This window comes from Pongo pygmaeus, chromosome 2 (assembly GCF_028885625.2).
Source record: "Pongo pygmaeus isolate AG05252 chromosome 2, NHGRI_mPonPyg2-v2.0_pri, whole genome shotgun sequence".
Taxonomy (NCBI): Eukaryota; Metazoa; Chordata; class Mammalia; order Primates; family Hominidae; genus Pongo; species Pongo pygmaeus.
The window spans coordinates 46,748,466-46,763,605 of record NC_085930.1 but is presented as its reverse complement, the minus strand read 5'-3'; the positions used below and the strand labels follow the sequence as shown (position 1 = coordinate 46,763,605).

Genomic DNA, 15,140 nt, shown 5'->3' with positions numbered 1-15,140 from the left:
TTTTAAAGTTATCTCTTTCAAGATGCTTATTAATTTCAAAGGGAAAAATAATAACTCTATACTGAAGAAGCCACCTTAACCAAGTGATGAAGGTTAACATCACCAATAATACAACATAACACTATGAACCCTCTGTATCATATATGAGAATGAATGAGGGAAGGGGTAGGGTATTCTGGCATCTTTCTCCATTTTAGTTTTCACAACTGTGAAGTAAAAGTTCAAGAAAGATCAGGTGACTAGCTGGTTTGTGGCCAGAGCTCATGAATTCTGATTCCTGACTAAATGCTATGTTTACCACCTCATTAATAATATATACTTTATACACGTACATATACCTGTGCAGTTAAATGCACTACAGTAAGAAGGCCATAGCTATGAGCTTGTTTGAATTGGTGAACGGAAGAGGGATGGCCTGGATGAGGAAGAATAGATAGGTGGGCGAAAAAGAGGATGCTCAGAAAGATGAGCAACAAAGTTACTAAAATAATTCTGGTTACTTGCCTAAAGGCCTTTTCCTTTTTAAGTTCTATTTTTTCTCTTTTCAGCTATTTTAAAATTATTCTAGATTCCATTCCCTCCTTATTCAATAACACCTGATTCTTTTGTTATTCCTCTTTCTAGTAACCTTATAAGAGGCCTTTTAGTAAGAATCTCATTCCTTTCTTGAGAATCCTTTTTTTCTCGTTATATGGGAGATAATTTATGTCTATATTAGAGACTATCTTGTAGTTGTTAACTCTCAAATTTTGATCAAAGTATGGCTCAGTGTTCAACTCAATAAAAATACTAAAGTATCTATAAGACTTTCTACTTTTCAAAGTACTTTATAACAATTTTATTTCATTTAATCTGTATTTTATACAATTTTATTTCATTTAATTTGTATTTTATAAAGGAATAAAATAAGTCTCCAGAAAAATTACCCTACTATGTAGTTTTAGAGCCAGATCTAAAAATATGTGTATTCCGAAGGAGAATTCAGTGTTTATTCTGCTACAGTAGGTTGTAATTGCTCATTGTTAAATCTATTGTAAATATACACGTATTTTTAAATTGTTATTAATAGAGAGAAGAAAAGGCAAGAAGAGAATTCTCAAAATAGTTCAGAAAAAGTCATGTTTCAAAGTACTCACATTCTTCTGGATGAGGAAAAAATGGCGAAAGAAAGAAAAAGGAAATTGAAAGAAGTATTAATCCAAACTTTCGAAGAAAATCAACAGGTGGGAATTGCAATGTCTCTTTACTCAGCATTCTGTAGTATAAATGACAAAGAGCTCCATCAGAGATGGGGTAAAATAAAAACTAAGTCCAGTTGAACCTCATCACAAATACCAAAACTGCCCACGCCATTTGTTCTTTGTGCCCAGCTGACCTGGTACACAGGGCAGTACACAAATCCCCTGTTCTGAGGCTATTCTTTGTATACTGTGGTGGGATCCTGGGAAATTACTGGGGTGAGGGGGGTAAATTGTGGACTTCTTCCTAAATTACCTCTTCAGAATAGCATTTAACTATTATTAACCTTAAACTAAGGTAGCTCTCTGAAAGTTTTTGAAATCTTGGCTTCCACTTTGACAGTTGTAAGGACCATTGTGTTCTGGATTATTCAGAAGATACAAGAACTGGTTACTTGCCTTTTAGTAGCTCTGATCCTAAAGCAATGATACACTTATACCTGTGCTTTTCTTTTTAATGGTCTATATTTTATTTTGCCTTTTCTTCCTTTCTTTCACTTTATCTTTTTTGTAAAAATGACTTGCTGATTTTTAATGTAAAAGTGAATATCCTCTTCAGGTTACTTAAGCAGTTTTCTTCAATAAAGTGGGATTGATAAAAGTATGAATTTCGGGATTATAACATTTCAGGTAAAAGGACTGACTGGGCAGATTTGTAAATGAGAGGGTTAGATGAGAAAAGATAAATATGTATATTTTACATATCCTACAACACCCACCCCAGGGCCTTAGGCATTGCTGAAATTCAGAGAAAGTTAATTGAATAAATACGTGAATGAATGGATTTAGCAAGAGAAAAGAGAATGTTAGGAAGATACTGAGGGAGCTTGGTAAATGTAGGGATAGACTTACAAAGGTCCTGGAAATCAATAACAGGAGTTTGAATATGATACGGATAACAAAGATATGAAGGAAAAAGTAAAGTAGTCAAAGTGATTTTTTAAAAACGATAGACATATTTGATGGTGATATTTTGAACTGATAAGAGGCTATAATTACTCAGTTATTAACCAACAAAAATTTGGTCAGAGTTTTGGCTTCAGGAAAACAGAAGGAAATGTGGTAGGGAGAAATGTAAGACTTGGAGTTAACATTTTGAGAAAAGTTAGCAAAGACTTAGATTCTGCATTCTTCATGAGATAGATGGAATTAGTATTCCTCCTATATAATAACAGTTCAGATTTCAAAGAGAAAATAAGAAGAGAAATGAGTATTCAGGGAGTCACTTTGAGAAGACATAAGGAAAAAAATACCATGATATATTTCCCAACAAATTAGAGACAAATAAGATGTGTTTTCTAAAAAATGTTTAAATTATATTGAAGTCCACTGTACAATCATATATATTTTAGATGGAACTGCCAAATATGAATGTTCGACACATATGCAGAGTTTTACAAAATTAGTAGCCCATCTAAAACAGATTACTTAGTTTTAAAATATTTGACATGGAAAAGCTGCAAAAATAGTGCAGAGTTTCTGAATAACCTTCACCCAACTTTTCCCAATGTTAACATTTTACATAAGCATAGTATAATTATCAAAACTAGGAAATTAGCATTGGTGTGCTGCCATTAAATACCATTAACTAAACCATAGACCCTATGAGAATATCACCAGTTTTTCCACTAGTGTTCTTTCTCTGTTCCAGGACTCAATCCATAATTTCACACTGCATTTATTTATTACATCTCCTTAGTCCCCTCCAGTCTCTGACATTTCTTTAGTCTTTCCTTGTCTTTTATGATCTTGCCATTTCTGAAAAGAACTGGTCAGGTATTTTGTAGAATTGTCTCTCGTTTCGGATTTTTTTAATGTTTTCTCCCCCTTGCTTAAGGTTATGCGTTTTTGGTAAGAATGCTATAAGATGTGATACTGTGCCCTTCTCTGTATATCCTAACAAGGAGGACATAATTACTGATGTTAACTTCGATCACTTGGTTAAGGGTGTGTGCTGAGTTTCTCCATTATAGAGTTGCTATTTTTCCTTCTCCTTGTCTTTCAGGAGATACTGTGAAGCTATAAAAATATTTTGTTTCTCTGTAAACTGTCACCCATTAAGGTTAACATCCATTGGTGGCTCTTGCCTGCAACAATTTTTAATGTTGTATTTGTCTAATGGTGATTTTGCGTTTCCCTCATTTCTTCTATACTTAATTGAAATTCTTCTAGAAGGAAAACAGTCCCTTCTCCTTCAGCTATGTGTATATGTATGTATGTGTGTATTTATGTATTCATTCATTTATGCAATTGTTTATTTTATTCAGTATGAGCTCATTGATATTTATTTTACTCTATGAGTCATAATCTAATATTGTTGTTTACTTGGTTAGTCAGATTGTTTCAACATTGTCTATTGGGAAACCTATCAAGTTGGCTCCTTTGTTCTTTCAACATGCTTCCATCCTATTTTGGACACTTCCTTTTTTGTTGGCACCACAAGATACTTTATGCTTATCTTGTGTTTTACCTGCCCTCACCCTAGAATCAACCACTTCTACATGGAACTTTGATTCCTTTTGTTGGAAAAACGGTCTTTGGAAACTAAGATCTAGGCACTAAGTGTGTTCACTGCTACTGGAGTGTCATTTTTTTCTAGGCCTTCTCAGCAGACAGAGCTAAAATATATATAGATATATACATAGATATATGTGTGTGTGTATGTATGTATACTAACATACATATACACACACATTATATTTATTTCTGTGTCTGTCTGTTATATATATTAAAATCCATGAGTTCAGCAACACAAGGGTCATGTTATTCTTCTCCCTTTCCTTATTTGTAACTGACTTCTGTATCTATGAATCTACATATATATGTATATATAAATATATATAAAATAACTGTGAATTTATAATAATATTGTCAAGGATAATCCAGCACCACAGGTCTCAGTGTAGTCTTTCCATCTCGCTCACTTGTAACTTCTTTCTCTGACACTGAGAAACCTGGCTCTCATTATCTCTATTATATTTACTTGTTAGGGTAATCCTAGTACACTATAAAAATAGTTTTAGAGGCTGGGCACGGTGGCTCAAGCCTGTAATTCCAGCACTTTGAGAGGCCGAAGCAGGCGGATCACAAGGTCAAGAGATTGAGACCATCTTGGCTAACACGGTGAAACCCCATCTCTACCAAAAATACAAAAAATTAGCCAGGCGTGGTGGCAGGCGCCTGTAGTCCCAACTACTCAGGAGGCTGAGGCAGGAGAATGGCGTGAACCCAGGAGGCGGAGCTTGCAGTGAGCCGAGATCACGCCACTGCACTCCAGCCTGGGCGACAGAGCGAGACTCCGTCTCAATTAAAAAAAAAAAAAAAGTTTTAGAATTGCTAACCCATACCACAATGGGAATAAATTCACTAAAGCAAAATATTTTACAGTTATTTTTGGTTTTAGCTTTATAGTATTCAGTCAAAATATTGTTTTCCAAAGTTACTTAGGTGAGTTCTTTTCTTCCCCTCCCTTTTCAGTGTAATTATGTTATTCATTTGTAATATGGTTAGTAGATCTCTAGATTTTCCCCAGCATATATGGAGATAACGTGATAAAAATACATCTACCAGCCTCCTCAGGCTCTTACATAGACTTGGTTGTAGATAGGACAGTGCTCCAGTAAAGGCCACAGGCATAGGCAAGCCTTCTGGGCTCATTATCTTGGTCCCAGTTAACGTTCAGCTCTAAAGGAGCCTAAAGCTGCCTTGAGTAATGAAACTTGGATACTCAGCAGCCTAGGTATGACCACAGGATGAAAACAGAAAAATGCCTAGCTGCCTTGCCAGGAGTGACTAGATAACTGATAACTAGATAACTAGATAACTCTTGTCAGTACCCTCAGAATGTTTCACTGGTACAAACCCTATAGAAACAGCTGTGTAGAGTATTTGCAGGAAGATTTTAAATAATCTGTTTTTAGGAGTTGCTATAGTTTAGGTTCCTTTAATTCTTGTAATTGTTTGTGCTTTAATTCTGGAATTTTTTTTTTTTTTTGAGACACAGTCTTGCCCTGTCACCCAGGCTGGAGTGCAATGGCACAATCTTGGCACACTGCAACCTCCACCTCCTAGGTTCAAGCAATTTTCCTGCCTCGGCCTCTGAGTCGCTGGGATTACAGGCACAAGCCACCACGCCCAGCTAATTTTTTGTATCTTTAGTAGAGACGGAGTTTCACCATGTTGGCCAGGCTGTTCTCAATCTCCTGACCTTGTGATCCGCCCACCTTGGCCTCCCAAAGCATTGGGATTACAGGCATGAGCCACCGCGCCCGGCCTAATTCTGGATTTTATTTTTTCCTCCCAGAGTATCTCTTAACATCTTATTTGGGCCACATTATTTAATAGGAGACTGAGAGAAACAGTGCAGGCTCTCTTATCAAAACACAAGTTCAGATGCAGCACTATTGATGCATCTTTTCTACACATTTCATGTCTTGTCAAAAACATTTGTTTTTTTGTATAGAAGCTTTCTACTTCCAGCCTATCCCATTTTCTCTTTGATCTTACAGTGAAATCTCTTGGGGGAGATTCAGCAATCCATGTGTCACTGCTAATTAGCAGAAACAACAAAGGATTAACTATGAAACTCTTACACTATTTGGAAAATGGCCTTCTTAATTCTCATCCTATTCTGAAATACATTTTGGTTTTCTTAATAAGATTAGAAACTCTGTGATCTTTGCAGCTTGTGAAAACTGAAGAGAAAGATAAAATATGGGTGACACTAACCTACATCTTAATTACTTGGGGGAAGGTTTTAGTTTGCTTATTTGGTTGGATTTTTCTGTTAAAGAAAAAGTAATAATGATCCAAAGAAATCATCATTAAAGTTATGCTTGTGGCACAGCACCTTCCAAAAGTCCACCTCAAACTAAACCAAGGAAATGTAGGGTTACTATATATGGAAAAGAAGCCTGGAGTTTTTCTCTGACATAATGACGAAAACTGTAGTTAAATATCTCATTTATATACCATGATTCCTTTCCAAAGATCTTAGTTTTATCAGGACTGCCTACACACACACCACTGAGGCAAAACCATTTCTGAGCTGACACATAGCAACCATCTTCTCAGCAATGTTTTCTTATGTTAGGGGAGGGAAATAAAGGAAAAGCCTCTTTAGAAATAAAACGACAGAAAAAGAGAAATGCCAGCACACATACGAAGATTACTGGGATTCATGTAACTCTCCCCTCTAGGTTTATTGCCAAGGGTAATGTGTGGTATATGTCTTGGGAGGGGTTTAAAGCATTATTATATTTTACTTTATGTAGCCAACTCTGTAGAAATTTTCCATCTAAAATGTTATCAGTTTTGGTAAAGAAATTGTTTGTTATGTTCTTTCTTTCCTGACCCTATAAGTAACCCAGATGTCCCATTCTCACAGAGGGGACAGTGAGGGCCAATTTACCTAAATGTTGTGCTAGTGTTTTGCACTTCAAAGTTCCATGAAGTCTTTTTTATTACAGAGGTCCCTATTTTTAAATATATTATTTTTTTGTCTTTCTAAAAAAGTACTGGTTACATTTTGATTTTTAAAAATTGAAAAAAGAGACTTTGGCATAAATGAAGCCCATTCCCTAAAATTGTATAGAGTAGAATATTTCCCCCCTAAACACTAGACATTTCAGGTGAATATTATAAGGATCTTGAGAGCCATGTGGGTGAGGAATGAAAGACATCACGTCATTGTCTTACTATCACAGTATCCTGGAGGTGAATCAAGCATTTGTCTGATATATTCTGAAGTAAGATGTGTTCTTGGCATAGTTTGTGTGTATGTGTGTGGCCAAGGATGAAGGGTGGGCAGATAACAGGGATTTTGGTAGAGATGGGGAAGAAGGTCTCTAAGGGACATGAAGAAAGAAGGCAAAGAGGTGGTGATAGGGAGCCGTAGGTCTGCCTTTTCTCCAGACTTGAGGTCACAAGAACTCATGAGTGTTCAGGTGATAGGCTGCATTGTGGTCATTCTTCTGTAAAGAACCCAGAGAAGTTTATTGGTTAAGCATTTACTATTTGGTGAGACTAAGGAATTGCTTCTTGAAATTCTATTTCTAGAGTGAAACAGCGTAACTATTAGATAATTACAGCAATATTATCAATTGAAACTTTTTAGCAGAGTTAAGAACTTATAAAATGGCCTTATGTAACGGGTACATATTGACACATTTATGGATAACATGATACGATATGCGGTATCTGTGATTTTTAAATATGTCAGAAAAGAAGTTGGTGGGGGGAGAGATGAAATCAGATTGGCGGAATGTTGATAATTTTTGAAGTTGGGTAAAGGTTTATTCTTTGGTTCTGCTTTTAGAACAGTGATAGGGTTTTGTTTTTTTTTTGTTTTTTTTTTTTGTAAGTTGAAATGAGGAAGGAGAAAAAAAATTAATAGAGAAGTAAAATGAGCATCACATCTTCCAGGATATAACAGACGTAGTTTTTTTGTCTATAGCCGGGGTATCATTTCACATGGCAGTAGTTGTCAAAGTTTAGGCCTCTAGGCTTTTCCATGGAACCCGGCAGCAAGTTCAGGTCTTAGCACTGTGTTCTGGGAACTGAATGTATTTTCTCTAATACTATTAGTTATGAGCATATGTAGTTGGAGTTGGGGGTTACCATGATTTCCTCTCTTTTCTTTGGGGCAAAATTATGAAAATCAGGAATAGGATGGGTCATGGGGTATTGCTTTTCCATTGCAGAATTCAATACTGCACTTCCTACTGGAGATTTATTTTGCCATGACAAAGATCCCCATTTTTTTTATTATACTTTAAGTTTTAGGGTACATGTGCACAATGTGCAGGTTTGTTACATATGTATACATGTGCCATGTTGGTGTGCTGCACCCATTAACTCATCATTTAACAATAGGTATATCTCCTAATGCTATCCCTCCCCCCACCCCCACCCACAACAGGCCCTGGTGTGTGATGTTCCCCTTCCTGTGTCCATGTGTTCTCACTGTTCAATTCCCACCTATGAGTGAGAACATGTGGTGTTTGGTTTTTTGTCCTTGCGATAGTTTGCTGAGAATGATGGTTTCCAGCTTCATCCATATCCCTACAAAGGACATGAACTCATCATTTTTTATGTCTGCATAGTATTCCATGGTGTATATGTGCCACATTTTCTTAATCCAGTCTATCATTGTTGGACATTTGGGTTGGTTCCAAGTCTTTGCTATTGTGAATAGTGCCACAATAAACATACGTGTGCATGTGTCTTTATAGCAGCATGATTTATAATCCTTCGGGTATATACCCAGTAATGGGATGGCTGGGTCAAATGGTATTTCTAGTTCTAGATCCCTGAGGAATCGCCACACTGACTTCCACATGGTTGAACTAGTTTACAGTCCCACCAACAGTGTAAAAATGTTCCTATTTCTCCAAATCCTCTCCAGCACCTGTTGTTTCCTGACTTTTTAATGATTGCCATTCTAACTGGTGTGAGATGGTATCTCATTGTGGTTTTGATTTGCATTTCTCTGGTGGCCAGTGATGATGAGCATTTTTTCATGTGTCTGTTGGCTGCATAAATGTCTTCTTTTGAGAAGTGTCTGTTCATATCCTTTGCCCACTTGTTGATGTGGTTGTTTGTTTTTTTCTTGTAAATTTGTTTGAGTTCATTGTAGATTCTGGATATTAGCCCTTTGTCAGATAAGTAGGTTGCAAAAATTTTCTCCCATTCTGTAGGTTGCCTGTTCACTCTGATGGTAGTTTCTTTTGCTGTGCAGAAGCTCTTTAGTTTAATTAGATCCCATTTGTCAATTTTGGCTTTTGTTGCCATTGCTTTTGGTGTTTTAGACATGAAGTCCTTGCCCATGCCTATGTCCTGAAATGTATTGCCTAGGTTTTCTTCTAGGGTTTTTATGGTTTTAGGTCTAACATGTAAGTCTTTAATCCATCTTGAATTAATTTTTGTATAAGGTGTAAGGAAGGGATCCAGTTTCAGCTTTCTACATGTGGCTAGCCAGTTTTCCCAGCACCATTTATTAAATAGGGAATCCTTTCCCCATTTCTTGTTTTTGTCAGGTTTGTCAAAGATCAGATAGTTGTAGATATGTGGCATTATTTCTGAGGGCTCTGTTCTGTTCCATTGGTCTATATCTCTGTTTTGGTACCAGTACCATGCTGTTTTGGTTACTGTAGCCTTGTAGTATAGTTTGAAGTCAGGTAGCATGATGCCTCCAGCTTTGTTCTTTTGGCTTAGGATTGACTTGGCGATGCGGGCTCTTTTTTTGGTTCCATATGAACTTTAAAGTAGTTTTTTCCAATTCTGTGAAGAAAGTCATTGGTAGCTTGATGGGGATGGCACTGAATCTATAAATTACATTGGGCAGTATGGCCATTTTCACGATATTGATTCTTCCTACCCATGAGCATGGAATGTTCTTCCATTTGTTGGTATCCTCTTTTATTTCATTGAGCAGTGGTTTGTAGTTCTCCTTGAAGAGGTCCTTCACATCTCTTGTAAGTTGGATTCCTATGTATTTTATTCTCTTTGAAGCAATTGTGAATGGGAGTTCACTCATGATTTGGCTCTCTGTTTGTCTGTTATTGGTGTATAAGAATGCTTGTGATTTTTGCACATTGATTTTGTATCCTGAGACTTTGCTGAAGTTGCTTATCAGCTTAAGGAGATTTTAGGCTGAGATGATGGGGTTTTCTGGATATACAATCATGTCATCTGCAAACAGGGACAATTTGACTTCCTCTTTTCCTAATTGAATACCCTTTATTTCCTTCTCCTGCCTGATTGCCCTGGCCAGAACTTCTAACACTATGTTGAAAGGATCCCCATTTTTTATTAATTTTTTTCTCCTTCCTCATTTCAACTTAAAACTACCTCTCTAATTCCCAGGGACTTCATAGCATCTGTGGGGTCTTCTGCCCAGCCACAGTAGCCCACAAAGGAAAAGAGAAGTTGGGGATTGCTCCCTTTTGTAGCAATAGAGTTTCTCTTCTTTTGGCCTGAGAACAGCAAGGAGTCACTTAGGGGCCTGGGTGTACAATGTAGCTTTCTTCCTGACATTCCAGCCTTTGCCAGCTCCCCTAGACCATTAGTTGCACCAAAGTTAGTTCCATTCAGCAAAATTGTAAACTTGTTGACATTTTTGTCCTCTTAACAATTCATTGTTTATTTTTCCATGACGGAGAATTTTGATGCAATTATCACTGAGCTTTCTGACAAAAGAGAAATAGCTGAGGAATTTTGATGAGTTACCCACTTCATTAATCAGAACAAGCATCTCTAGTGACAGGGTTAGAATTACAATGAAGATTAGATAGCAAATTGCTGTTCCACCTAACGTCAATCATTTCTAGTGACAGTAGTGTGATTACACTTCAGGGAAGAGCTTTTCTGGCTAACAGAAGGAGGGCAACTCCAGTGCAGGTAATAAATTTAGCAGAGCGAGCTGTCATTCTCTTCTGTGGAATCCTTAACAACCAAATGATGTATTGTGGAAGATTTTGTGGGGAGGACACCATTTCACTTTAAAAGTTTCTAAATTTCACCAGGTAGTATTTTATTTTAGAAATTATTATAGATAGGTACTTAGGAACAGTTCTTCCTTCAGTGATTTTCTTATTTTATTTACCTATATCAAGCCTTAATTATTACCACAACTATGATAAAGAGATGACGGAAGTTAGGAAAAGAGTGCCTGACTATATTTGAAAATCTATCAGAAATAAAAACATGGTACAAAAATAAATGAACTAGGAAATAAATGGAGGGAAATCAGACTAGTTACCTGGCTAGTTAAAACTTAAGTTCTCCTGGCTTAAACAGAACAACCCAGTTGTGGTTTTAAATCATACATCTTGTTTTAAAAAGCAAAGGGATAGAGCACTATTGTAGTTCCAAAGTATAGAAAAGTAACGAGGAGAAGCAGGCCTGGGAACATCAGGAAGTAAGCTGGGGGGAGGGAGGAATAGAAAGAATAAATAGTTCAGGTCTGTGGAAGTATGCCACCCTTCTAAATAAAAACAGAACTAGCATCTTTTTCCAGAGAAGATGGAACTGAGTATATTCCTTTCCCAGATATTTTCTTCGAACACATTTATGGGACTCCGTATACCTGGATAATGTTTGCTATGAATCAAGAATAACTAAGCAGCTATTCTTGATTCACACTTTTTTTTTTAATTTAAATTTTAATGGGATTACTTTTTTTGAGCAGGCAGGGTAAAAACCAATAGCAAGTCAATTTCAAGAAAGTAGTTGCCATACAGGTTTGTCACTTTGCTCTTATTAGCTTCTGTGTGGTGAACCTGAATTATAGGCCTTTAAAACTGATCATTTTGGTCTCAAAGTCTCAACATAAGTATTTTTCAAGAAACATATTGACTATAGAATTTATAAACTCAGAATTTCCCCTCCTGCATTCAGATATGTTCCTAACCAATGCTTTTCTACCACTGTAAGTTATGTATACAGTTTTCTTTCACTATAAAAGCAGCAAAAAATGTGCCTTTCTTTTTCAGGAGAGATGTTTTTGCCTAATAGATTAGAGTCATCAGGATGCTGGAATGTTTCAGTTTCAGCCTTAGGTGTAACACTAACTCTTTACTTGTGATTTTAGTCATTAAACCTTTCTCTACCTGAAGTTTTAGCTTGGTGAAGTAAATCATAGTAATATCTACAATCTTTGTTTTATAATGATGGTTTACAAATTAATAAAAATAATACACATAAGATGCTTTGAACTTTACAAAGAAAAGGACTGTCAAAATCAAAGGATACTATTAATAGTGTTATTATTATCAAGATGGATTATGTTTGTACTATTTCATCATTTGAAATAATCCTGAAGTTAAAATTAGAGATAGCTACACATAGAATATTTTACCAAGTCATTCAAGAGGAATCTCTTAAAGGGATTTGGTAAACAGACACAGAACACTTTCTTTCGACCATGGCACACAAGTTAACACCATTTTTTTTTCGTGCTGTATTTTATGGAACAGGTAAACAAATGATGCAAAAGGCATACCCCTCAACCTGGCAGCTGTATCTCTTCTCCCTATTACAACTGAGACAGTATCCAGTATTCAGCAAATCTCCTTTCCTTCCTCTCTCCCTTCCTCCCTTTCATCCTCTCTAAAAGATCTAAGGTGAAGGTCTAAAACGTGTGCCTTATTTGACATATGGAGAGGGCTTTTTAAAGTTTGCCATGGTTTCTCGTAATGAGAAATTATAATGAAGAATATTGTTTAGTTTGTCTAAACAAGAATATAAACTAATACCCTGTTTGGAAAACATTTCTGGCCAAATAGACAATTTCTAAGAATTCTAGTAGATGCTTTCTTATGTTATTGGTCTTTTCATTGATACATCCTCTTTCCCTGTAACCTCTCAGAAGTAGAGGTCATATCAAACAATTTTGTGCAGAGTCCCCAAATTGAAACATAGTGATGGCTGCTTAGTAAATGCTGAAATGAAGAAAGTTAAGTATTTTTATAGAGAAAGAAGCAGTAAATATTTGCCTGATAAATCTGGCAAATCCCCCATATTTCCCATGAAGTCACTTTCTATGAGGTTAGTTTTTGTTTTAATCCTCCCCACACTGAGTGCCACTGTCAGATTTACCATTCCCATTTATGAGACCTATTCCCTTCTCTCAGGAGGCTCACAGTCTAGGGGAAAAAGGTAAACTGGTGATTACGATATAGTGTGTTGGGTGTTTTGGCTGAAGAAAGCATAGATTGCTATAGGAACACAGTGGACGGGCAGTTACATTTGGGTAGAGGGATTGGTAACAGGAGGGCTTCCTGAGAGAGGTGACTACTGTAGTTAGGCAGAAAGAAGGCAGAAAAGAGGGACAGAGAAATTAGTATTAGGTTGGTGCAAAAGTTATTGCAGTTTTTGGCTATGAAAAGCAATGGCAAAAACCGCAATTACTTTTGCACCAACCTAATATGAACATAGGAAACTATGAAACGGCATGGTTGGTGTCAAGGCCAAAAGCTGAAAGTAATTTGATCTAGAAGGAGTGTAAAGTTTGCTGAAAAGAGAGAAGATATAAGCAAGGACTAGGTCTCAGTGATTTTCTTAGACTAGGATCATGAGTAAAGTACTGCTTTGGGGACATCCTTAGGATCAGCAGACCTTGTCTAATTTGCTGTCTAGTGCATGTAGTGGAAGATTATAGGCAGCCTGAACATCTAGTCTCTCTAGACTCACCAAAGCCCTAAAGTGGTCAGTGGTAGTAGCCCAGCTGATTTTGTTGTTTATAGCTGTCTTATTCTCAGGGACCAGAGACTCCATCCCATCTTCATGGAGTCTTCCCCCATTCACTTGTGTGGACACTAGTGTGTCAGAAACGGTAATGAATTAAATGGTTGGTATTTTGAGCTCCAAGACACCTGGCAGGGGGAGTCATGTTGGAAGCAAGTTTTCAAGCTTCTCAAACAAGCCCCTTGGTTCATGTCGTAGATGTGACTTATTCCAGCTCCCCATGGGACTGGTGGCTTATAATGACAATGATGTATTTTAGTTTAAGTTGTGAGGCTGAGAATGCCTTATTTGCTTGATTGAATATTCCTTGTCATTATTAGCATAAAGGAATTGTGCTTTGTCTTTTCCTTTCCATTAAGACAACAGTTCCTATATTTGTTTTTAAAAAGTGTGAGGGGAAAATCTGAGGAGAGGGCTGTCAGTGTTAGATATTAGAAACACTAGTGCCGATGGGTGGTGATTTTCCTAATATTTCTGCTGCAGTGTCAAAAACGGTATTTCGCTGCCTGGCACAAGCTGATTCTTGATCATAGGATTAAGCTGGGGAAAGCTGGGACCCTGTCTGACTGGAAGATTCAGCTGAAGGTCCTGCGGGCCTGGAGAGACTACACAAGATTCCAGAAGTTGAAGCGGGAGACTCAAGCCTTGGAAAATGATCTTAGGGAAGAAAACAGGTATCATTATTTGTATTGTGAAAATCCTTCTAGTATGTTTATCTAGGATATTTCCCTCCTGAAGAATCCACAAATAAACTTTACACATGACAACTAGAATAATCTTAACCACTTATAAAATATGGTAATCACAGTTTTTCTATGTTACATCTCAAACTAGAAAATTTTAACTGAAAATTATAAGTAAACAAAATTATTTAAATATGCTAGCTGGGAGTAGTGGGGTGTGCCTGTAATCCCAGCTACTCAGAAGGCTAAGGCAGAAGGATCACTTGAGCCTAGGAGTTCGAGACCAGCCTGGGGAACATAGTGAGACCCTGTCTCCAATAAAATAAAATAAAATGTACATTGTACATGATCTTCTTTCTTTAGTGGAAGCAAGTATTAGGATTTTCCCTTGCGTTCTGGTGTAGTAGCATTGTACCCTGGACCATCTTACAATTCAAAAGAGGGTGTTTGGCTTATATGCCAATAATTCTCATTCATAGAAATCACTGTCTGCACATAAAATGTTAATTAAGGACACAGAGAACATCCATCTGGGAGGGCCAACCTGCCAAAAGTGATTCCTCCAACTCTACCATCTTTTGTTCCACACCTTATTTAGAGGTTTTTGGACACCTTTATAACAGCTCCGTCTTATGTTTGTGAATGACACAGAATTCTGTCTTCAAATGAGGCTTTCTTTATTCCATCATCTTAAAATCAAATAATTTTCTTATTATTATTTACAAGTTCAAGTTTGCATTCTTGAATCAAAATCACAGATGTAAAAGGAACCATTTGGTTGTTTTTCTTTATTTCTTCTTAAAAAAAAGTGATAAATGATGTGCAGAACGTGCAGGTTTGTTACATAGGTATACGTGTGCCATGGTGGTTTGCTGCACCTACTGGCTCATCCTCTAAGTTTCCTCCCCTCATCCTCCACCCCTCAACAGGCGCTGGTGTGTGCTGTTCCCCGCCCTGTGTCCATGTGAAGGAA

At 36.9% G+C, this 15,140-nt stretch overlaps 1 protein-coding gene across 4 annotated transcripts in view; it reads left to right on the top strand.

Annotated features, from left to right (window-relative positions):
- Positions 1 to 15,140, top strand: part of CCDC191 (coiled-coil domain containing 191) — a 92,129-nt gene that overhangs the window by 23,765 nt on the left and 53,224 nt on the right. For all 4 annotated transcript variants that reach the window (XR_010125680.1, XM_063661650.1, XM_063661649.1 and 1 more), the window contains exons 7-8: positions 1,070 to 1,223; positions 13,968 to 14,158. Coding sequence is in view for 3 of the 4 variants with exons in the window: in XM_063661650.1 (XP_063517720.1) it covers positions 1,070 to 1,223; positions 13,968 to 14,158 (345 nt within the window). In the remaining variant the exon portion in view is untranslated. The remainder of the gene's footprint in view (positions 1 to 1,069; positions 1,224 to 13,967; positions 14,159 to 15,140) is intronic.